The sequence below is a fragment of the Lampetra planeri genome, chromosome 1 (genome assembly GCF_965212315.1).
Source record: "Lampetra planeri chromosome 1, kcLamPlan1.2.h2, whole genome shotgun sequence".
Taxonomy (NCBI): domain Eukaryota; kingdom Metazoa; phylum Chordata; class Hyperoartia; order Petromyzontiformes; family Petromyzontidae; genus Lampetra; species Lampetra planeri.
Genome location: NC_136107.1, coordinates 10,650,452 through 10,674,368, shown reverse-complemented (window position 1 = coordinate 10,674,368; position 23,917 = coordinate 10,650,452). Strand labels below are relative to the sequence as shown.

General features: G+C 45.5%; 1 protein-coding gene across 1 annotated transcript; it reads right to left on the bottom strand.

The window, feature by feature from the left end:
- Nucleotides 1–2: 2 nt before the first annotated feature.
- ZRANB3 (zinc finger RANBP2-type containing 3) lies at nucleotides 3–23,708 on the bottom strand. The gene is made up of 21 exons (XM_078593185.1): nucleotides 23,286–23,708; nucleotides 17,181–17,199; nucleotides 16,688–16,866; nucleotides 14,402–14,633; nucleotides 13,115–13,200; nucleotides 12,752–12,926; nucleotides 12,198–12,329; nucleotides 10,715–10,834; nucleotides 9,899–10,018; nucleotides 9,247–9,426; nucleotides 8,274–8,423; nucleotides 7,366–8,002; nucleotides 6,603–7,019; nucleotides 6,051–6,154; nucleotides 5,769–5,870; nucleotides 5,495–5,637; nucleotides 4,856–4,996; nucleotides 3,512–3,767; nucleotides 2,847–3,032; nucleotides 2,075–2,206; nucleotides 3–1,719 (listed from the first exon to the last, which is right to left on the bottom strand). The coding sequence occupies exons 1-21, from the start codon at nucleotides 23,687–23,689 to the stop codon at nucleotides 1,621–1,623; spliced, it is 4,014 nt and encodes a 1,337-aa protein (XP_078449311.1). The 5' UTR covers nucleotides 23,690–23,708; the 3' UTR covers nucleotides 3–1,620.
- Between the last annotated feature and the right edge of the window lie 209 nt (nucleotides 23,709–23,917).

The following is a 23,917-nucleotide window of genomic DNA, read 5'->3' as shown; positions in this document are numbered from 1 at the left end:
GGTATTTGCAGCCATTTTAATAAACGTAAAGGATGCTCAACAGACGTTTAAACGGGTTTTTACACTACAGGACTCTCTCCTGCCGCTTTGTCTGTTACATCACTATCTATTTATTTGCATGTCACACCTATTGGTTGAGGTAAAACCATCATTTGGGTTGCTGCTCCACAAATAGCAGTATTATACCAACTCGGGTATCTGCTCACTCTTGCTGAATACGCCCAAGCCTCACGCTCACAGTAACCATTAGACACATGGAGACGTGGGGGTCGTCGTGCGGCTTAATAAAACCTGTGTTTGCTGTTAATACGAGCTAGCTGCGTTAGCGAGCAACGCACCTGCACTACCGCTTTAACACGTTCAGACAGGTAGACTTATGTAGTCGGCATTAAAGGTTTAATACTGTGTTTACGTAATGCATTCTGTATAGGCATTAAGGGATCGATGTGTTAATATATAGCAATTGCTAAATTGTACCACGTACGTAAGCTTTATAAATAAACTCACCTGACTTTCTGAACCGATTTGCAAATCGTCTTGTGAAGTTATCTGCATATAAGGATGTGTGAATCATACTTGATTTACTATAAGCCACAGTTTATAATACAGTATTTTGAAACGCCATAAATGAATGTATTGCATAAGACAGAAAGTTATATTTGACCATAACCTGAAATTTTATGGACACTTTATACCAAGTAGGGAGAGTAACAGTGGTCGGCCAAAACATTTTTAAACATTGTTAGGACAAGGGATGAAAAATGTGAATTGCAGAGACAAGAAAACTTTAGAACAAAATTTACAGAAAACGTAATCTAAAAAAAAAATGTTACAAAACACACACGTGGGTACAGCTAATGCGCATATAATACTGATATAGAATTTGCCCATTTGTGCAAATGTTCTCCATTTGTAAAAAAAATACTATTTTCTTAATTGGTTCGACAGGACCCGAATTCATATTTTGACTAGAAAACAGCCTCCAGTGTATGTTCGCAGAGTACACAATGAAGCAATGTAACGCAAAAGAATTGACAATGGTTCCATACAACTTACTGTGGCCACCTATTGCTGGAGACAGCAATATTCAGCTGTGTGTGCGGCCATGCAGGTAAGCACAGGGCCCCACAATAACAATGAAACACTTTGAAATACAACTGTAAATGAACAAAGTCAAGAATGTATTGTAACAGTGCAATATCTTATACCCTAACCATAAGAAAAATACAGTACACATCTGTTTCCTCTACAGATATTTGAGTTATCTAACGTTCCATGGGAATTTTCTCCAGGTACTTCAGCTCCCTCCTACATGCTAAAATACTCAATAACTATCAAAAATATAACCATTAGCCTTCTGGCAACGACTCTTCAGGCACGGTGGTGGCTGTGCTAGATAAAGGACATTCATAATGTTATTAGAATCAGACGCAGCAATATCTGCATGCTACAACTGTTAAACGGAACAAATATCATTCCCCATGACATGGACTCCACCAGCCGGTCCTCGCGTGCGCTGCAATGGCGGTCGCTGGCTTGTAGCACAGTCACCACCGCGCTAGCAGGAATGCCGATCTTTGCCATCGAGATTTCCCTTTAGTCCGAGATCCCGGCTTGCGGTCACTTTTTCTGGAAGAAGAGCGTGATGTCGGCCCCGTATTGCGCAGCTTTCGCCCGTTTCACCATCTGCTTCCTCTCCACCTCCTGCTTGTTGGTTTTCTGCGACAGCAGAGACAATTCACGCGCAATGTTACCGATTGTTCTGCGAGTCAGAATACCTAAACGATGGAGCCAAGTCACCCACAGAGCAGTGGGCAGAAAAGTATTCAGACTTCTGCATGGACAAGGCAATGCTGCTTGACATGCAAAATTACCACACGCGTCATGGTTGGTGCTGCCAGACAAAAAAACAATAACCAACTAATTTTAAGTCGCCAGGTTCATATGGTCGTGCAATAACCCAGAGCGCAATCACTCAACCCCCAAAGTTATGAATCTAAACATGGATACAAACATGTGCGCCAATTTTAAAGCGGAGGCTGTGCCGTGGCAGGGGTTGTTGGCGACACCACACCTTCTCGTGGCACACGGTGCACAGTGTCTGCAGGTTGTCCAGGTGGCACTGCCCACCGCCGTTCCACACGGGCTGGATGTGGTCAGCCTGCCAGAATTGGCCGGCCCTGGGCTCCCGGATCATCTCATTCAGCTGTTGCGAGTTGCACGGGGGGGGGGGGGGGAGGGGGCAAGTGTACGGGCACGTCACATCACAATCAGGAATAAAACAAAAATACTGAACTTTATATTTGTACATTCGCCAAGGTGGTGTTCAATACGTAAAGTTATGTACTGTACAAAAATAGATTTTATCGCCAATGATATTTTTAAAAACGCCAATTCTGATGGCGTTTTGTGACGGGAACAGATTTGTCTGAGATTCTCATGGTGTGAAAGCACTTCAGTCAGTCTCTCACCTATTACCGGATTTAAATACCCTGTGCAAAGAGTGTTCTCCTCATATGGCATTCCAAGCAAGACTTTCAAAAGCCTTCAATAAAGTTAAAACCCCAATTTTGCTATTAAACCTCGGTATACAAAACCAGGCTGAGACCATACATTCACTAAACTTGAGACACTGGTTTAATGACTGCTGGCTGAAACCCAGATTGCAACCCAGGATTATCAGCAGTGTCGGTTAAGCATTCTGTAATGGCCATTATGAACCCTCTGTGCAAATTGCGTACATTAAATCGCGGTGATGACCGAGCGGCATTACAAACAAATGCCGAGTTGAGGCGGAGGCAGGGGGAGAGGTGTGAGGGGGGCGTCCATGTGTGCGTGGGCGCCACCTGCTCCACGGAGAGTGCGGCCATGACGGTGGCCTCCAGCAGGGCCTTGCGTTGGGGGCGCGGGGCACCGCGGACGCGCGAGAAGAGCTCCTGCGCGTCGAGCCCGCACGCCCGGCACACTCCGCACTCCGCGTCGCGCACCGCTCCGCGCACACAGCTGTTGTAGGAGCGTAGGTTGAAATCCTCCTGCCCAGGAAAACGCAGGTAGATGCGGCAGGAGCGGCGAGGTGGGGGGAGGGGTGGCGGCCAACAAATGCGAGGCAAAAATTGTGCTGTGGTAACGATGGGGCAGTGAGGCATTCACCATGAATCATCATCTACATCGTATTTGATTAAACAGTCCCCTTCTGATCAAGTAATTAACTCCCTGCAATTAACCAGGGGAGATCCCATGCAGAATATATTCTTATATTCTTTACAAAGTCTATGTATGCTATAAGTAAATACATTTATTTATTTTAAGACTAATTTCATGTTTAGAGTTTGCAAGTTCTCTTTTCAAATGCACAGAACTTTGGTATTTGTCCACAAAAATAAGACTCGATATGAAAATGACCGTGCATGCCAATAATTTCACGTAAGATCCTGTAAAAACAAGTCTTGGATGAGTAATTATTATTACTTCCATGCTAAAAACGCCTTTATCCGCTGCTGACGTCGCACACCTGGCAGGCGCGCGAGCAGAAGCGCGTGGCCCAGTCGGCGGCGCCGGTGAGAGCAGCCGAGGTGCCGGGGCTTGATCCCGCAGCAGCGCCTGCTGCGGCAGAGGCCGGCTGGGTCGGCTTGGAACAGCCCAGGCACAGTGGCCGCCCAGAGCCATCCACAGCCTGCAGGAACCCCACGCTGGGCACCTCGTCAACGCCAGGAGCGTCGGGGATGGTGGACGCCGCTGACTGAGGCACTTTCTTCTCAGCATTCGCCCTATTGTGTATCACCGAGGGCATAGTAGCAACAGCATGCTGATATGTGCCTTAAGCCGACTTCATTGCTTTCACAAAGAGTTATGATGGGCTGATCCAACTAATCTATGAGCAAATCGTCATACAGCATTTCCTGGTGAGTTAGAAATTGCATGACTCTGTGCACCTATGTCATTATGTTCCCAGAAAGTAATATGCTCATCTAAATAAATAATGATTTAGTGATGATGCATTGGCAATGGTGCACAAGCGCAGTTAATAAAAAAAAACTCAACACATTCTTCACTAACACTACCTTAAAAGGAAATATATAATTGACAATGTTAGGGCAATGGCCTTTCTTTCTCCGTGTGCTGTGAAGAAATGCTGCCTGAATTTTTTTACTTTTCGCAGGCAGTGTTATTGACTAATGTGTTGAGATTTTTCATCTCAAAAAGCAATCTGTGAGTACCCTCACTGCAGACACGCAAAGGGATCCCCTGAGATGAACTTGACGAGCAAAGCGGGAGGGGAGAGGGTGATCCTACGGCAGTCATCACGGGGAGGGGGTGCAGGACAGAGTTCTCTTACCTTTGACCCTCACAGTCATATATTTGGAGGGAGTTAACATGTTCTCCCCGTGGCCGCGTGGATTTTTTTCTCCGGGTCCTCTGGTTTTTCCCTCCATATTTAGAAACATGCGTTTAGACTATTTAGATTATTTTGCTACGATAAATGTCCAAATGATAAGCCACTTTGTTGAGCTATCATTTGTAGCCAGGTCGTTTTTAAAAAATAAGTTAATACATCAGTGGGCTTTGTCTGGTAGGATGGGGATGGTTTAGTCTTATTTGTTTTTGGTTGTGTTTGGATGATTTGTTTACCTTTCTTGTACTTTGCACTACTATCATGTTTTTGCATTGTTTGTTGCTGTAACGTTCTTTGCTGACCCGACTGGACGTCTGTGAAAAAGAGCTTTATAGCTCATCGAATTCCTCCAATATTCTGATTCCGATTCAAGGTAACGCCTATGCATTTGCCCATGTGCACCACCACCACCTTTCAACATTGCAAGTCCGGCAATGCCAACGGTGGCGTGGGGCCACACACTTCTCTGTGCCGTGCGTGGGCTCAGGGTCGCGCTTCCCGTCCAATGGCTTGACCCCGGGCTTGGTCACGAGCCGCACGCTGCCGCCCTCCTGCTTGGCCATGCTCAGCGCTCGCTCCGCCACATCCGTCTTGCTCAGGAACCTAGCGCAGGGCCAGCACAGCCCAGGTGAGGCCCATGCCAGCAGAACAATTCGACACACAATGACGACGCCGCCGCCTCCTTGGCGGAAAGACTATTGGCAGCGGCGAGCATCTCTTAGGACCGACGTGAAATTATGCTGTCAAAATGTTTAACAAAGTACAAATCTCGTGTAAAAACACAGGCACTTGAGTCCATGTATAATTAGTTTAGACATAGCAAACACTATTTTGGAAACGCAGCTCATCAAGACTGGGATGTAGGTCAGTTGTCAGAGCAGCAATTATGAGCTCGCAAATTTTAAAATAAGCCAAAGATGACGCAGCCCATCTTTCACCAGGAGTCAGTAAAAAGACTACTGCCCGATGAGACTGCACCACTTGGCGGGAGGTCAACAACAGCTGTTCTATGGACGGACTCGTCTCTGCCATAGAGAAGGTGAATTTCCACCTACGGGTCAGAACTAATGATGGTAACTCTGCTGTGTGTTTGGTCATCACCGTTTGGTGCAGTGCTGCTTCCTTTGGCCCACGGAGATCTCCTCCACAGCCAGAGCGGGGCTGCGAAACACCTGGCCACTCTTGCGCAAGATGCGCTGCTTCATGGGCGGGAGGGCGTCCCACTCGCGCACAAACCGTTGCACCTGCCAGGCCGCCACCATTAAATTTGAGAAACAGTCATAGCGTGGAGCAAACAAGAGGACCAGTTTTGGCAGGGGCCCAATTAACAGGCCCAAATAAAAGATGGCAAAAGTAAAAAAATTCCCAGGCGTACCAGAACCAGGTTGCGTTTGTGCTGCAGGATGTCTGGCAGCTCATCCCAGTTCTCCAGCTTAATGTCCAGAGGGATGAAGTTACAACGGAGGGGTTGCCCATCCTGCCGGAAGAAAAAAAAAATAACTGCAGCCCACCACCCTTTTAAATATCTCTTTTGTGACTATATTAACACTGTAAAGCAGGAACAACAAAGCCTTCTCGTCCCAATATAAATCAAGGACTGTAAAAATAAAGGGGTGTTTGTGGTAAAAAGCGCCAGCTGTTCAGCCCCGGGCCCCACCGTGGTGAAGAGGAACACACGGTCCGTATTCCTGCTGGCACAGAACATGAAGCTGTCAAATGCAGGCATGTCCACCTGGCACGAATCCTCTCTGTCCGCAGCGCCTGGTGGAGGGAAGTGAAGGAGACAAATAAACGTTTATTAGCCACTCCACAGCGACACAACTTGAAATCATTGTCGGTGTAAATGACTCGTGTTGAAAGATTGAACAATAATTTACAGCTTTTGTCAATCTACTAAAGGATGAAGGCTTTGTCATGCAGTATCAGTCATGGGAGTTGAATGTGACCATACTTCACTGTCGGCTCATGCACTGCTCAGTGCAGTGCATGAACACCTGCATCACTGGTCCACTCAGTGTTACTACAACTAAATCACCCAATGGATTAATGCAAAAGCCCCCTGTTTACAATTGCTGGTATAGAATAAACACTGTTATAACATGGCAAACAAATATTAGAAAAAAAAAATGCTCAATGCAATGGGGATGTAGTTAAGGTGCCATTGCTAATATTAACTGTAATGGTGCAAAAGCATTACTCATAAACATACCTTTCTCAACTTCCATGCTTGTGGGTTCTGGCTGGGTTGCATCATCCCCAGCAGCGACAGAGACTCCTGCTTTGCTTCCTTGGCCATTCAGCCCATCCTGAGCACAGCTGCTCGATTCTCCCACCACTGTCGGCAGCAGGCAGCTATGACTGTCCGTCTCGGGCTTGACAGGGTCCAACGTCTGCCCGACATCGTCTTCCACAACGAGTCGATGACGGGCAACGGGATCTTCATCATTGTCACTCTCCGACACGGTTATGCACTCTCCCCATGCCTGCGAACATGCCTGTGGCTCAGAGTCCGCAGACTTTCCGGGGGATGGCGCTGCATGTTTGCGCGTGCCCCTTGGGGCCTGCTCTGTGCCGTCTGTTTTTCTTCCAGCGGTGATGTTTCCAGGTTCGCCATCAGTTTTTCTTTCTACAGCAACAATTGTACAAAGTGCAAAACAAGGTTAAGATGAAACTATTAAATTAGAATGAACAACAATAGCACTCAAATAATTTCTGTTACAAAAGGTACGTTCAATGAATGAATCGCTTACATGTCTATATAACATTGCCTGATCCTGTTGTACAAAACTTTTGGGCTGAAGCCCTGAAATATGACTACAAAACAATACCATAAACCTACCTTCCTCTTTCAACATAAGAATGCACTGTGAATAAATGGATTATGTTTTACTTTGTTTGACCATCTGTTTTGTTGTGAATGACATAAAATGAAAACGAATCTACCATTGGGTGGCTGTCACGGGGAGCCTTACCGCTGGGCCGGACTGCGTTGCACATCTCGCAGTAAAGCATGAGGCCGTTGTTGCTGTACGTGCACATGCTGCAATCCCACGCCGCCAGCGTGTCCTCGCGATCGTCGCATGGCAACAGCACACGCCCTCGCTGCGGCCCCTTAGGCCTGCACTGGGTGGCCGGATCTTTCCTCCGTCGTGTAGTGCTTTTCCTGCGCAAAGCGCTCGCAGAACCAGACTTAGCAACCAAACGAGTTTGCTGCCCCGCATGGGGGGAGGCTTGCGATACCATTGGGGAGGTCATGGCTGGGGATGCTGGAGATGCTGGGGATGGTGGGGTTCTGGACTTTTGCAGTTCAGTGTTGGGAGATGTCGCAATAGGAAGGCGGAATTTCTTGCTCTGCGGCTTGAACTCCTCTCCTTCAGGAACCCCCCTCTTCCCACTCGATAAGAGTCTCAATCCGTCCAGAGAAGCACTGTCACCATCTGCAGGCTCGTCGACACCTTCCTCACTCGGGGCAGAACGCGCATCCCACGCCGTGTCCACGCTGCCGTTTTCCCTTTCATCGTCACAACTCCCATCTGAGTTTGCCTTCACTCTGGGTGCAGTTGGTTTCTTAAAAAACCCTCTGATGTCAGGCTGCTTGTCTTTCTCTCGCTGTCCACACACAAATTTTTATCATTATTATTTTCTTAGACATCACTTTTCTCTCCAAGGTCTCAAAGCGCCTTTCATAACTGTTGGCTCCCTGCAGTGACATTTAGGATGCAGAACAAAATTCACTAAGGTCACACCGCTGACCTTATTCTCTATGAAACACAAACTTGTGGTCCCTTTGCATGCACAATATAGGTCAAACAATCAAAAGCTCTGCAGGGTGGCCAGCAATGTTTAACACAGGCGGACCTCTGCGGAGCACCACTGTTACCTGTGTAAAGAAAAAGGCCTCTTCCTCAGGAATGGTGTCACTGGGCACCCAGGCCATGGCGTGGCTCAGGAAGTCGCACTTGTCCGTGTCCGCCTCCTGCACCCCCAACTGCTCCAATCGGCCATTTAGGGTGCTACTGGTGACAAATATCTGCACACGAGCATCCTCCGTTAAGCCGAATGAAACCTCATAGCCAGCGCTACCAGCCAACATCTATTAAGACCTCAATGATAAGAACGGCAGCACCCATTTCAGCACCGATATTGGCGACATTGCACCTGGAATTCATTTAGGCAGCAGACTGAGACAACAAACCACACAGAAACGCTACTGTCCGCTTAAATCATTCTCTGGCAGCATTTCATGTTTTCCTCAGGCTCCTGAAGCCATCCACTGGCTCACCAACCTCGACATGAAGATATTAACGTCGCCGATTACCTCCCCGCCATAGGACTAGGAAACTGGGATTATTGTGCAGTGTATTAAAGTGATTCCCTACTCGAAAGAGCATTGAGGCATTGCTTATCTACCATTCACATCCATGAGCCAGTGGTGGAAATTCCACATCCAATGGTGGGGGCAAGTCTCTCCCAAGGACAACCGCTGTTCACTTCACTACAAAATTGTACTTGTTAAATAAAGCATGGAATTATTACATATGCATGTATGTTGAACTTATTTTGCACCATACGTAGCTCACCGTACTATTCGGAGGTTCGGGGGAATAACAAACTAAACACGAAGAGCAGCTCTAAAGAAATGAGTTTTCAATTCTCCGAACTGCCTACACACCTACATTGGGCAACGGCACAGCGTCCGTCCATAATAATGATATTTCAAATCACATTTCGAACTGCCCCACTTATAACTAACTCATTACAAACGTAACCCAACTCACCCAGGTTGAGTGATAACTGCACGCACGCTTCCAACCACAAGGCAAGACCCTCCCACCCCGGGCGAGACTAGGCACCTTGCGGTTGATCATGGCCCAGAGAAGAGAGTCTAGCGTGCCCTTGGCGATGAGGTAGTGGATGTGCACGGAGCTGCACTGGCCGATGCGATGGGCACGATCCTCTGCTTGCTTCATGTGGCCTGGGTCCCAGTAGAGCTCGGCAAACACCACGTGTGTGGCCGCCGTGAACGTCAGGCCCTGGAGGTGAGCACCAGGTACACAACAGATGTATAAGGCATCCTTAAACAACAGATCTCAAGAATGCCATGCGTGTAAAGGAGGAAAATTAGAAAAAAGAAACCAGAGAGAAATACTCTATAGACAAGATTGAGAACTTCAAGGAGGGAACGTCTTTTTACATGGGTGGGTCTTCAGCTATAAAAAAAATTTCGTATCAATTATTTCCCATTTACGCAAACGTTACGCACATTTTTTATCGCAAAGCTGAATCAAATGAGAAAGACAACAAGCAAAACAAAAAACACAAACAAGAGAATTTGAATCTTTAATCTTGATTCAAGTTCAAACCTTGACTTTAATTGTGATCCTTAGTTATGGAAAATTAATTAATTGCAGACAATATGCTCAGTGAAAAAAACATGAGCGAGCCGAGCCGTGAGGTCGGCCCACGCGATGGGATTAAGGGGGATGCCCGTACGCACTCCAATACCTGCCCAGCGGCCTTAATGCTGAGCACAGCGACGCGGATGCTGGCGTCGTTTTGAAACTGATGGACGAGTCGACTCCTCTCAGCCGCTGGTACGCTCCCGTCGATGCGAATGTAGCGCACCTGCAACACACACTGTGGTGACGCGGCACGAGCGGAGGCGAGAAATTTCACTGTGCACAGTAAACGTAATCCTTTATTCATGCAGATGAGGCGCAGGTGGATCAGAAGACTGTTTAAAGAAGTTATCATGTGAGAATGTTTGTAACCCATTGTACAAACGATGACTGGGAGGTGCTAATTTACATTTCTAGTCCTGAATCAGAAGCACATATTCCTCATTCCGATGACAAGGAAAAAGCCATATATAGTACAACCAATGTTGAATTGCAGAAACAATATTAAAAAGTAATAACAATTTACAGCCATATCTCAATCCACTGCAGGATGCCGTGTTGATAATGTGGATTGTTTGACCATACCTCACCTCACTGGTCAGTACGGGCTGCTGAAGGTGGTGCCCATAACAGGTTCAGATATCCCTCACCAATGATATGAGCAGTCACTGGGAATTGAACTCAGGTCGCTGAGTACAAAGTACAGTGCACCTTCTCCAAAGTGGAACTCAAGGTATCGGCCAATACTTTACTGATAATTGATTCATGTTGAATGACTTTGGAGGAACTAGAACAAGCCTATGAACAGATCAGCAACTCACAGTAATGGCATTGATGAATTCTGTAACTGCCATCTAAACTGAGCAGGCCAGAGCCCTCACCTGACCAGACACAATAGAGTGGGTGCAGAGCGAGTCAGTACCTTGCTCTCCACCACAGCCTCCGTGCAGGCTTGCAGCATCACCAGGTGGTGTGCAAACACAAGGAACTTCATGGAGTCATTCTCCAGAAGCAATTTGATGTAGTCTTTGACTGCTCCGGCCTGATATTAACAATAAGAACATTAATACATTACATGAACAGTAAATGTACACACAAAGTCCTTCAACTGCTGGATGATGGCCTCCCCACACCAAGCGCCTAATGGGAGTTAGTTGACCATACTTCACTACACTGATCTGTTGAAGGAAGGGAGCATAGATGTCGAGCAAAGTAAACAACTGATTGTGCTGATCTGCACCCTTGTTGACAATGTGGTCCCACAGCAGCCTACTACACCTGTTTTATTTCATTGTGGTAGCACATCCAAACCATATCGTCTTACCACTGTGCTCAGAACATTTCGGGTGATTGGCTCATATGAATTAACACCGCACCTTTCGTAAACAAACTACTTCAAGACATCTTACAGAAAACAATATATACAAGCACAAAATCTTGACTTAAAGTTTTCGTGACTGCAGGAATTCATATTCTGTGGTTCTTTCGGTAAAATCACGTAGATTGGTTCAAAGAAAATAACACTGAGCATATTGTCTGCAATTAATCAATTTTCCATAACTGAGGATCACAATTAAAATCAGATTCAAATACTCTTGTTTGTGTTTTTTTTTGTCTTGCTTGTTGTCTTTCTCATTTGATTCAGCTTTGCGGTAAAAAATGTGCGTAATGTTTGCGTAAATGGGAAATAATTGATACGAATTTTTTTTTATGGCTGAAGACCCACCTATGTAAAAAGGCGTTCCCCTCCCCGAAGTTCTCAATCTTGTCTATAGAGCATTTCTGCAGCTGACACTTGGGCTACGCCCATTTTTAAACCTTTATAAACAGTTTGCCTTTAGAAGCCAACCCCCTTTTCCTGATGACGACCGCTTGTGTTGCGATCGAAACGTCGTAGTTTTTTGTTATTTTCTTTGAACCTATCCACGTGACTTTACCGAAAAACCCAAATAATATATACACACACACACTCAACACAATAGTGAGTGTGTATGCTCCAGGCCGCCGTTTTACTAGCTGATGCATCTTTGCAACATGCTTCAATAGATGGCAGAGGGCAGAAAACCAGGCAGCAATGGGCAGTTTGTCTCACTTAATGTACAGTGGCAAAACGAAGCGTGGCGGTGCACGTGCATGGCGCAGCACTTCAGAGGCATGGTTGGTAGCTCATGTAACCATCACAAGCGCTAAACACATGTGGTGGCCTGGAGGATTTTTGTTTAGCATGTGGGTTTTATATAGTTCATTAATAAACCAATGTAAATAATCAATACGGAATTGGCCAAATATCCCAATTAGTATCCTCATGAAAAAAGTTTTGAGATTCAGAAGGGTAAATAAATAATACCATTATTAATTCTGTATTATTGTAACAAAGGCTGACATTGCATAAGCTCCCCACTCACCTTGGCCACAGCTGTCTGTTTGAAAAGACGAGTAATCAGGCTCATGACCTGCACTACGCTGCTGCTAGGGCAGCTGTTGCTTCTGACAAGCTTCAGCAGTGCCTCCCACTCATCCAGCATCGTATTCACCTCCTGCGGTGACACGCCGCACATACATTCTCGGTCTTGGGGAAATGTCATTCATACAAAGAAAATTACAATATCCCCCAATGGCCTCCAGAGGATACTGGCTATATTGCAATGGCCTAATTTGACTATTTATTATTACAAATTATCAGCAATCTATTAATATATATATACAAATGTAAAATTCTGAAAGATAATAATTCAATGGTGTTAAGGTTTCTCTATGGCACAGGTGGTTAAAAACCATGGTTAAATATATTATGCAAAATGAACCTAATGATCAACCTTGCAATTCAGTTCCTGAAGAATCTTCCAGCACGTGGAGCAAAACGTCGAACATCATGCTGAACAACACAGGATATAACACGAAAATGCATCCAAGATCTAAACAGCGCTACTGTGAACACCTACACGATCATTTAACTCACCCTGGTGGCCTCCTTCGAGAGGTCGAAGGGGATGCGCTGGCGGATCTTGGGGGGCAATTGCGTAAGCACCTCGTCCTTGAGCCGTCGGATCATGAATGCGTTGAGCCGCCCATGCAGCTCCTGCAGGTTGGAGGCCCCCTTGCAGTCCCACTGCCGTTGACCGCGGCCAAAAAACCTGGACGGCAAGAGCGCACGTTTGTGCTCGCACGAGCGAGATTGCGCACAACTCTCACCGCTCGCCCCATCGCAGTGCAAAACCAGCTCGCCAATGGCACAAGAACGTGTCAATGTCTTCTATGTAAAGGGGTAATGAAAATAAAATTGACACTTTAGCGTGTGCCAAGGTAAGCAAAGAGTATTCACCTTATGCGTGCATCGCAGTAGCGCTTGGCATACTCGGTCCACTTGCCAAACCGATTTGGGTACAAGGCATCAATCTGCATGTACAGCTGTGAAATCAAAACACCACATCAGTCTTCGATAAGTATTACATCATGGGACCATGAGGACATTGCATGTGTAGCGTCGATTATGCACATCTTATACCGTCGGTATATATACTTACCTGCAGTTGCGGGCACAGGCCCATAGTGGGTGCCACCCTGAACTGGGGAAGATCAGAGAGAGCCGGAACGTTGAGGCGCCGGATTCTCATCCCCAGACCGCAGGTGAGGGGTTGGGGGGTTCTTCCATGGCCCCCTGGAAGGTTCCAGAGAGGGGGCGGTACCGGGGGCGGAGAGCCCCCGAGAGGTGTATAAAAGTGGCACCGCTGGGACAGCTCGGGGCAGTGTTCCAAAGACGAAGAACAGAAGACCAACCTGGCTAGGACCCTGGGACCCCGGGACCCGACGTCCTTGTAAGGGCCAGGGCTGGGCGCGGACCAGTGGTCAGGACCCGTACCTTGGCTGGGTCGGGTCAGAGTAGCTCCCTAGCTAGGACCCTGGGACCTCGAGCCCGATGTCCTTGTAAGGGCCGGGCCGAGCTCGGGCCAGTAGTACCTTGGCTGGGTCGGGTCAGTTAGCCTCCCCTAGGGCACAGATAGCCAGAGGGCTGAGAGCCAGGGTTACTGAGTGTGAGGGCACGTTAGCCCGGAGGCTGTACCTCTATAGATAGTGGGGGTTAAGAGGAAGTTTTGTTGTAGTTTGTAATAAACCGTGTTGCCTCTAAAGACAACGTCTCAAGTCTCCTGGAACCCACTGCACATGTACAGATCTATTATCAATCTACTGCTGGATGAAGGCCTCCCCATGCCTTTCAGTCGTGGGGCTTATTTTACCATAATTCACCACACTCGTCTGTGTGGGTTGGTGCAGAAGTATATAGTCGTGGGAGCATAGAAATACACGAGAGCAATGGGTTTTTCTGCACTGCCCTCTGCTGTCCACCACGTAGCCCCTACGTCTATAAAAACCTATTTGTACATGAGAGTTCCACATCAAAGCACTGTCTAGGCTCCGACCTGCTTAGCTTGCCGAGATTCTGACGTGATCGGGTACATTCCAGGTGATTTGGTCATGGTGCCACAAGCACAAAAATGGGGATACAAATATAATTTAGAGTTATACTTTACACGCTAAGGAAATAAAATAAATTTAAAAAGTTAGGGGGGATGCGTGTGAGGGGGGGTGATGGGTGGTCAGTGAGGTGCACCTCCTCGGGGCGCGCGAGGGCGGGCGTTCCAGTGAGCAGCAGTGCTCGGCGTGCCCCCTGGACGAGCGGCAGCAGCAGGCGGCTGCGGGTGGCCGTGCGCGTCTTCATGTAGTGCGACTCGTCAACCAGCACCACCTGGAAGCAGCGCCGCTGCAGCGCCTCCACCAGCTGCGTGGCATCAGCCGTGAGCAGGCCGTAGCCCAGGACCGTTACTCGGCTCTCTGTGACCGCCCTGTTGGCCACACCGTGCGTGCACACGCGATAAATACCATTACCCGCAGCCTGCAAAGTCCTACTTGACAGCAGAGACAATTTAGTTTGTTACTTGGACATGTGTGTGTCGCGGGAGGTAAAGCTAACTATTTTACAGCACTGTACCATGCTCCGGACGTCTATGCGCCCCGAATAACCAACCCCCACAAACCCGTGTTAGTCAAATAGGCTCCACAACACACAGAAACAAGTTCAACATGCATAAATATAAATACATACAATGGTTTGACAAAAGGGTTGTACGGACATGTGTGTGCATCTTAAAAAGGCTCGGTCACAAACTCAGATAAACACAAATATTAATGCAATTTATGTATCCAGGAAAACTTATCTGAGTCAAGACTTTTTTTGCAGGCAGTCCTATTAATTATTTTTCCTTCATTTGTTTGCACATGTGAGGAAAGCCGAAGATTTAAATGCATAGTAAGGGATTATTCTCAACGGTGTGCACAGGTGGATTCACGAATCCATTGGCTGTACTCCCATCTCCCAGCCACCTAGCATCCCAGCCAGTGTGGATGTTTCGTAAACGTATGCTATCGACCAACCCTCACTTCCAAAACAGTGGCTCACGGGTGTACTTCCCCACACATAAATAATGAGCAGGATCTGTGTTGACAGAAATGGATGAGCAGGAACCAATGTTGACAGAGATGGATAATCGGAAAACTAAAAATCCTCATGCCTCGATCACTAATACTGCCCAGTTATGGAGAAGGGCATCACCCAAGATTTGCCATGCATTTAATATAAATTTTAGGCTGGGTAGAGCCAAGGCACTAGCCATTGAGCTAAAGACGAAAATACATTGAACCTTTCATGTTTAGTCTCTGATGAAGGTTTATAGAGCACAACATTGCAGGCACAAAACCTCAATGCATCCACTCTACCTTCGCATGACCACATTTCACATTCAGCTTGGCAAATTGAACGTGGCAGCTGCTCACTGTTGTTGCCTTGCCATCAGCCCCTGTTTTACATTTTATTTATTTCCTGCCATTCTAGGATCCCACTGAGCTAGGTCAGGGGACAAAAGTGCTCACACACCGCAAATGAAGAACCTACCTCTCTCGTACCTGTGTCAGCATTGAGCGGAAGTGAAAAATAAATCTCTTGTCCTAATCTGCTGGAGAACCCAACATGGCATTCTTCTCTTTACATATTTTTTAAGGGTTTAAAGAATTGCATTGCGGCCATTCTAAGTCATGTTTTCACATTCTTTGTTTTGTACCAAAGGGCATGTCAAGAAGCCAGTGTCCCCAAATTCGTCGTGGTGGCGAGATGTTAACTACCTCGCCTGATATGCAGAAGGTTGTATGTTAATTCCCGACCCTAACACCTGTTGTATATTTGGAGTTTCAAAGTCTCCCTGTAGTCGTGTAGATTTTTCTCCGGGTCCTCCAGTATATCCCTCCACATTTAGAAACATGCGTTTAGAGTATTTGGCTGCTCTTAATAAATGTCCACAAAATATGCCACTTCGTTGACCTATCATTTGAGGCCAGGTTGCTTCTTAAAAATATCGAAATAGCTCAGTGGGCCTTACCTTGTAAAATTAAAAGAAAAAGCAAATGCCAAGCAGTGCTCACATCTGCTGACTTCTGATGGAAACTGTGACGGGAACAAATCTATCCATGGGAGAAGCACCGATGGTCTCCTGCGGAGTGGTGCGTTTCCACCAGGTGGTGTACAGTATCAAATGCCCCAAAGGGAGGCAAGGGCCGAGTTGGCCCTGGCCGGCATTTTACCGCACAATCACACAATTGGGAACCCTACTGGTTTGCCAACTGTGCTGTGTTCTGGCCATTCACTTAAAGTACAGCACAGTCGTGCATCAAATTAAACAAAGGTTGAATGCTCTTGCAAAGCCAGCTGCCCCATGAGAGTGTGGCCAGCTTCGAGGGAAACTCATTGAATTCTCGGCAACACCGGGTGATGGAAGGAGACACACAATTATTAATTACAAATTGACAAAGAAAAGGACGTTTAAGCCAGGTGTATTGCTGGCAATACCGGATATCGGTTTTGTTCTCCACCAGGTGAATGTCCCCAGGCAGCAGCTCGGGCACCCACTTCTCCAACTCCTCAATCCACAAGTACTTGAGGGATGATGGCACAACGACAAGCATTGGCCACTCGGCGCGGTAGATGTAGGCCACCGCGATGGCCTGGATCGTCTTCCCCAGTCCCATCTCACGTGGAAAAACACAGCAGCAGACTCACACCGGCTTCACACTTACAAATTCTCCGCCAACAATTAATGAGGGATGTAATTTAAAGTGTTGGCGACTATTTTGGGCTTTTGAGAGGTTTTTGCATTTTCATTGTGCAAAGTAAATGAAAAATTTGCTCAAATTAGAACTAATGTAATGTAATGTGTGCGATTGCAAAATAAGATTATATCTTTTTTTACCCAAATCCCAAAATGGTTGAATAAAGCTACTAAAGGATGCAGTTGTTTAATAGGTTTATACATATTAAAGAATGCATAATATGCACACCTTACCTCATCAGCAATCATGCATCTGGAACAAGGGAAACATGAACATGAGCAATAACGCATCGATGATCTTTGAAAAAATATCAAAATCAGTTTTTATAAAATCACCAATGCAGATGAATGATGACATCATCAACTCCATTGTGCGAAGAGCAAGCCAGCAAAAGTAATGTAGAAAGGACACTGTCCAAAACTTTGCCTTTCATATAATTTTCGTTTAAGGCATCGTTATTGATGAATGTGATTAAATATTTTCAACAACGGTACAAAGGTTTGCCCTTTCTCTCAAAGGCAACCACACATGATACTTGATATAGAAAACGAATTAATGTTAATGAGGACATTCACATGGATTTATTGCTACTAGCGGCCACTTGGGCCCATGTTTTGCCGCACAACAAATGAATCGCCACTTTCGCCGTGTTCTCTCCCGTTAAGGTTAATTGCACACTCACACGTTGGGCTTTGTCTCTGCGCCGCGGTGCCCCAGATTGCTGCCAGCAGGGTATATACATCAATGTCCAGAGCTTGCCCTCGCAGGGATGCACCAAGCAACGACGTGATGGATTTGGCCGCATGATCGTATTCTGTACCTTACTTTTATATTTATATGTTTACATTTTATACAGGAAAAACTCTTTCCACGGTGCGCCAAGGGTGTCCACTGGCATTGGCACCCGTGCATGCCATTCCCCAGTTCACACAAGTTTCATGAATAAATCAGATTTCAATTTTAAATTATACATGGAAACACCCTGCAGCCCTGAGTGTAGGGGCTTAATGATAAGAAACAAGCTGAACTCAATGCTGTGGCAAAGGAATAGGGCTCTTTATTAATTCAATCAAAAGAGCATCTATTCCTTTCATATCACATTATTGCAAATTCAACCCGTTCGTGCAAGCATAACACATTATGTATTGTGTATTCTCTTGCGTACGGGGCTCTCAAAGGTGGCATCAAAGCATGCATATGGATCTCTAATTACAGACACCAGATTTAAAGTGAATAATTTAAAGGTAATAGGACTCGTAGCCAATACACTTGGTAAATGTCCACATCATCATGATGTGCTTAATGACTGCTCTGCAAATAATACTCTTGGGAGTTTAAGTGCGTTATAGATTAAAGGATGTGACAATCTATATCTTTTTTATCTTACTCCACAGGTACTGTGCAGTGCTATCATATGTACTAAACATGAACCCACATAGGGATACATTTCCAGTAACCGTGGATACAGAGCACTCTTTTTTGTAAAATGTAATTCAAGAATTTGATATCGTAGTGAGTCGACTGAAGAGCCAACAAAAGCCCCTCATGTGATAATTGGTTCTTTACCCTTCTATCTGGCAACAAAACTGACACCTTTTTACAAGGAGTCATGTTTGCATAGACCGCAATACCTGCAGTCATAATACAAACAAAAGAACATAACTCTGATAATGTGCACTGTCCTTAAAGTTGATTGATCCACACCCGAGACAGCTTTCCTTAGAGCCTAGTCTCATGTGGGTTGGACCAGATGACGCCAAAAGGCGCACAACTCAAAGACAATGCACCATCAGAGTATGAGAGCTCGGGGCAAGCATCTACACTATGGGAACCTCATTTGCCAGTAAAAATATGATAATTGGTTCTTTACCCTTCTATCTGGCAACAAAACTGACACCTTTTTACAAGGAGTCATGTTTGCATAGACCGCAATACCTGCAGTCATAATACAAACAAAAGAACATAACTCTGATAATGTGCACTGTCCTTAAAGTTGATTGATCCACACCCGAGACAGCTTTCCTTAGAGCCTAGTCTCATATGGGTTGGACCAGATGACGCCAAAAGGCGCACAACTCAAAGACAATGCACCATCAGAGTATGAGAGCTCGGGGAAAGCATCTACACTATGGGAACCTCATTTGCCAGTAAAAATATGATAATTGGTTCTTTACCCTTCTGGTGTCAGTTTTGTTGCCAGATAGAAGGGTAAAGAACCAATTATCATATTTTTACTGGCAAATGAGGTTCCCATAGTGTAGATGCTTGCCCCGAGCTCTCATACTCTGATGGTGCATTGTCTTTGAGTTGTGCGCCTTTTGGCGTCATCTGGTCCAACCCATGAGACTAGGCTCTAAGGAAAGCTGTCTCGGGTGTGGATCAATCAACTTTAAGGACAGTGCACATCATCAGAGTTATGTTCTTTTGTTTGTATTATGACTGCAGGTATTGCGGTCTATGCAAACATGACTCCTTGTAAAAAGGTGTCAGTTTTGTTGCCAGATAGAAGGGTAAAGAACCAATTATCATATTTTTACTGGCAAATGAGGTTCCCATAGTGTAGAAGCCCCTCATGTGTATATGCACAATAACAGCAGGCGCATTTGTCAAAGCCACGTGGCAAAAAGTAAGAGAACTGGTGAACAGCCACACACGTACAACGCACATGCCACTGCAATTAATATTGACAAATGTTCTAATCTCTGACACTGCGGTTGATTTATATAAGAAGCAAGCATTATAGACAGTTGCATGCGCTCCTACGAACAATAATATTATTTTCTAATAGTAATAATGATGGTTTCGGAAAATGTATGACAGAAAAATTATTACAAAAAAAATCTACCTTGATAAAAAATACTTTAAGTAAATATATTGTATTTTAAAATAACATTTGGGCTGAAGCGATTGAAAAAAAAGATGCTTGTAATCATGTAAGTGAAGTAATTTCTCAAACTTGTAATTGGAAACCCAGTGATAAAGTACCATGTAAATAGCGCCCAAACGTGCTCTGTTTGTGTCAATTGAATATCAATTACGATTTGGGATCGGTAGGAAGGATTTACTTTGAAATTTAAAATAAGATTTAATTTAACCTGCCAGCTTTCCTGGTATCAATATTCAGAAAATGTCACGTGAAATAATTTGGTACATTGAAACAATGCATGTAAAAAACACATTAAATATTCTTTAACATGGGTTGACACTAAATCTGGGGAAATGTGGAATGCAGAATACAGTATGATAAAAGACAGATGGTACATTTTATATTAGCTGCTGAAGGTTCTTCACTGTCATGCTGCATGCTAGAATATTCATAGGTATAAATTGCTTTTTTTTATTTGAGGAAACCCATTTTTTTACAAATCTGTACGCACTGGCCTGTTTAAGACACGTGCATTCAGTAAGACACGACTCGCATTAACTGAAATGTGACTGCCTATTGTTACTAAAGCACTTGCCTATTCGCAATTACGGAATTAATATGCTTGATAAACTTTCCAAATGCAACTCACCACATCTACCCCTTTTAATTAATACTATCATTACAACAATCGAGTAACCTTGCAACCTCGCTGTCTGAACATTACAGAGCAGACGGATTCGGTGAGAGGAAATGGTCGTACGGTACAGTACTTTAGTTATCAACTACCACATGCTAGGCAGCTAGCTAGCTGGCCTAAGGGACAACCCTTCAATGCCCTGAATTAATGTTTCCCAAGCAGACTGCATTTTGAATGGAATGATTAAACTCCAACTATAATTTACTAAACCACTGCCTTAGGAACATACATCTTTATAAGCCATCCAGAACTATTAAGTGTGAGTAGATGACATGCAAATGATAAGCTGGTGCGTATATGCGAGCACTAAAATCCACTGAATGCGCCGAGTGGGGACGTATTGGGGACGTATTGGTGTCGTCACCCCTAAGTGCTTGATCTCGTGTGCGCAAGCCGCCTGTGGCATGTGGCGGGCCGACAATTGGACAGATATAAATCTATTTTTCCTTCATTATTCAGTTGTAGAAGCAGCCACCGCCACCGACAACAGTACCGTAACTCAGATTTTAGAAGATATCTACAGTTTGTCAATTATCTATTGAGAAGCTATATTTTTACATTTGTAAACATGAATTGTAGCAACCGCCACATACAATTAATATCATGTAATCATGCAGATAATGAATACGCGAGTAATAACTGTGGCATTTCAATGCATCTTAAGAGTGTGCAAACATGCAGAGACATTCATTTCGAGGATTACCCATTGCTCGCCAATGTGTTGTCACTTCGATAAAAAAAAACACAACAAAAAAACTAATTACATCTTGCAACGCAGTGGCATCCCATTGATTCCCATCACATTTAGGAATTAATAAACAAACATTGATGCTAGAAATGTACATGTCATTCTGCAGCATTTCTTCTCTGCAATAAACTACTGACTGGTATAACAGATATATTTTAAAACCGGATATAGAGCCTTATGTAGAATCAAAGGGGTTTATTTGACGTGGAAGACAACACCACGTTTAACTAGAATTCAGGGGTGCGGCATCTCCCACGTGGCAGTCCATTTCTGCGTGTTTATCTCCAGGTTTTTAAAAACCGAGTACATCAAGTATTTATTTCCCCGTCACTCAGCTTCAGTGCGATATGGTACAGTAGTATGCTAAAGACAAATCTGAAATTATACCCCACTAGTACTATCTAATACCAGGATAAAATGTCCTGTTTTTCTACGGTTGGGTGTAACTACAGTACTGTGTCGCATGTCCTTCTGGTTGAGCTTGCCAGTAAAGCCCTGTGACCTGAAAGTGCATTTAGGTAATAACACTGCTGTCATAAGGGTGTGATATAAACAGTACCGAGTGAGCAGCATCATGACATAAGGTAATAAAAGTCATTTGTATACCCAGGAAAGCCTCACTGATTATCAGAATGATTTTATATAAGGGCCCTGTAAAGGGATCTTAAGTAAATTACATTAGTGTTTGACATGTGGGATGAAACTGGAGTACCCTGACAAAATCAACCAAGCATGAGCAGATGACACAAATCGGTGCACCCGTATAACAGCCGACTTGCTGTATGCCCTTACTTCTACGGGTCACATCATAGTACTGATGTAGGTGGGGTTCTCAACATTCTGCCAGTCGGTTCATAATGGACAAAAATTATGCGACATCCAGTTTCAGCAGCCCTTGATTAAACCGGGATCTCAAGTGGAGATGGCGAGGCAGCCCGGGTTACCAAGTGGGGCAACAATATATATATTTCAATTTAGCATTTTCACACAACTAAACGTATTCCAGTTCTGAGGAGTAAATATTGGCTGGATTTTTCAGGAAAGTAATCTGATATGGTAATTATCTGGAACAAGTTCCCAACAAAATGTTTCGTCTCTGGACAAAACCAATGGCAAAAATGAAATATTCAGTACTTTTGGGAAAGGTAAATGCAGTAGGTAATGAGACAACTTCTAATTACCATTGACCATGCGGCTACCGATAGTTGGTGATGTGGAGGTTTGAGCAGGCATGAAGCAATCCTCTCTGCATTAGCCGTCGCCCTCTGCTAAATTCTGCTACCCACACACCTCAAGCACATCCTGAATGGCCAAGCAATGCAGAAAAAACCCCGCAATGGCCACTTCCTTCATGGTTTATGTGGATAAGGGCCGAGCTGTGGCTTTTGTTTCAATCGTCCATTAATTCAACACGCATACAAATAAAGGCATCGCTTATTAACTCACGCACACTGCACGTCTCTTTATCCATTGTTTGGCTTAGTTTCTAGATTTAAATCTAGGAGCCTGTCTTGAGATGCATGATCAATGTCTCAAGTGCAGTATATGTGCACACTTGAGACATTGACCAATCATCTCAAAACAGGCCCTTCCTGTATGAGTCTAGAAATTCAGCCTTTCAACAAAGATGCACGTCCTGATGGGAGGAAAACGGAGCAAGGAGAGTGGTGCACATCACAAATCTACTTGCTTGTTCTGTACCCAAGAGGCTCATTGTTTCCATGCAGGTGGATGCCAAACTGTGCATCCAAATCGCCGTTTAGGGTTTACACGATGACTGCGCCACCATTCTCACATGCAGCCTTTACTCTAGGCCACCAATGCTGTGGAAAGGCACTCATCGAACGCGTGAAAGTCCATGGACCTCATTGTGTATCCCTTTATAATATCAATGCGACCCTATGGATCTCGGTGTGAAACTCTTTGGATCTCAATGTGTCCTCTTTGTTTCAGTGTGGATCTCCACGAATCTCAGCATGGATCCCCGGATGGACCTCAATGTTGAAAGCGCTTGGGCAGTATCCCACCTGCCGCCTTTCTCCAGCGCGAACCTGACGCCCTGCTTCTGGAAGGGCATCAGCCGCTGGCGAAGTTTATCGGGAAGGACCGCCAACTCGGGGAAGTCCTCGCCTCCTCCACCTGCGTCTTCACAGTCACTCTCGGACACATCCCATCCTGAAGCCGATGCTGCTGCTGCTGCTCCTCCTTCCACGCTCCCGTTTTTGCCAGTGCAGCAGGCGTTTGCATTTTCACGTGGACCTCCACCGCCATCACTAGCCTGAGTATCACCCAGACCTCTTTCATCGCCCACGCAAAATCCACCACCGTCAGCTACCCTGGCTACTTCGCCTCTAACCCTGCACCTGCTGCTGCTTCCTCTGCTCCGCTCGGGCGCTTTCACCCTGCGCTTGGCCTTCAAGGGTGACAGCATGGTGTGGGCGGGCGGGCGGGCGGGCGGGCAGGCCTCTGTATTAACCCTACCGCGAGTGGCGCGCTACCAAACAACTCACGGCTTTGGCCAAACCGCGAGCGAGAAGACGAAGCGGCGGCCACAGCGCCGCGTGTACCGGTGTAGAACTTCCGCCCCACAGCGCTCAGCTTGCTCGCCTTCCCGCGCAATTTACCACCTCGACCAATCACGCGCGCCCTTACAGATCGT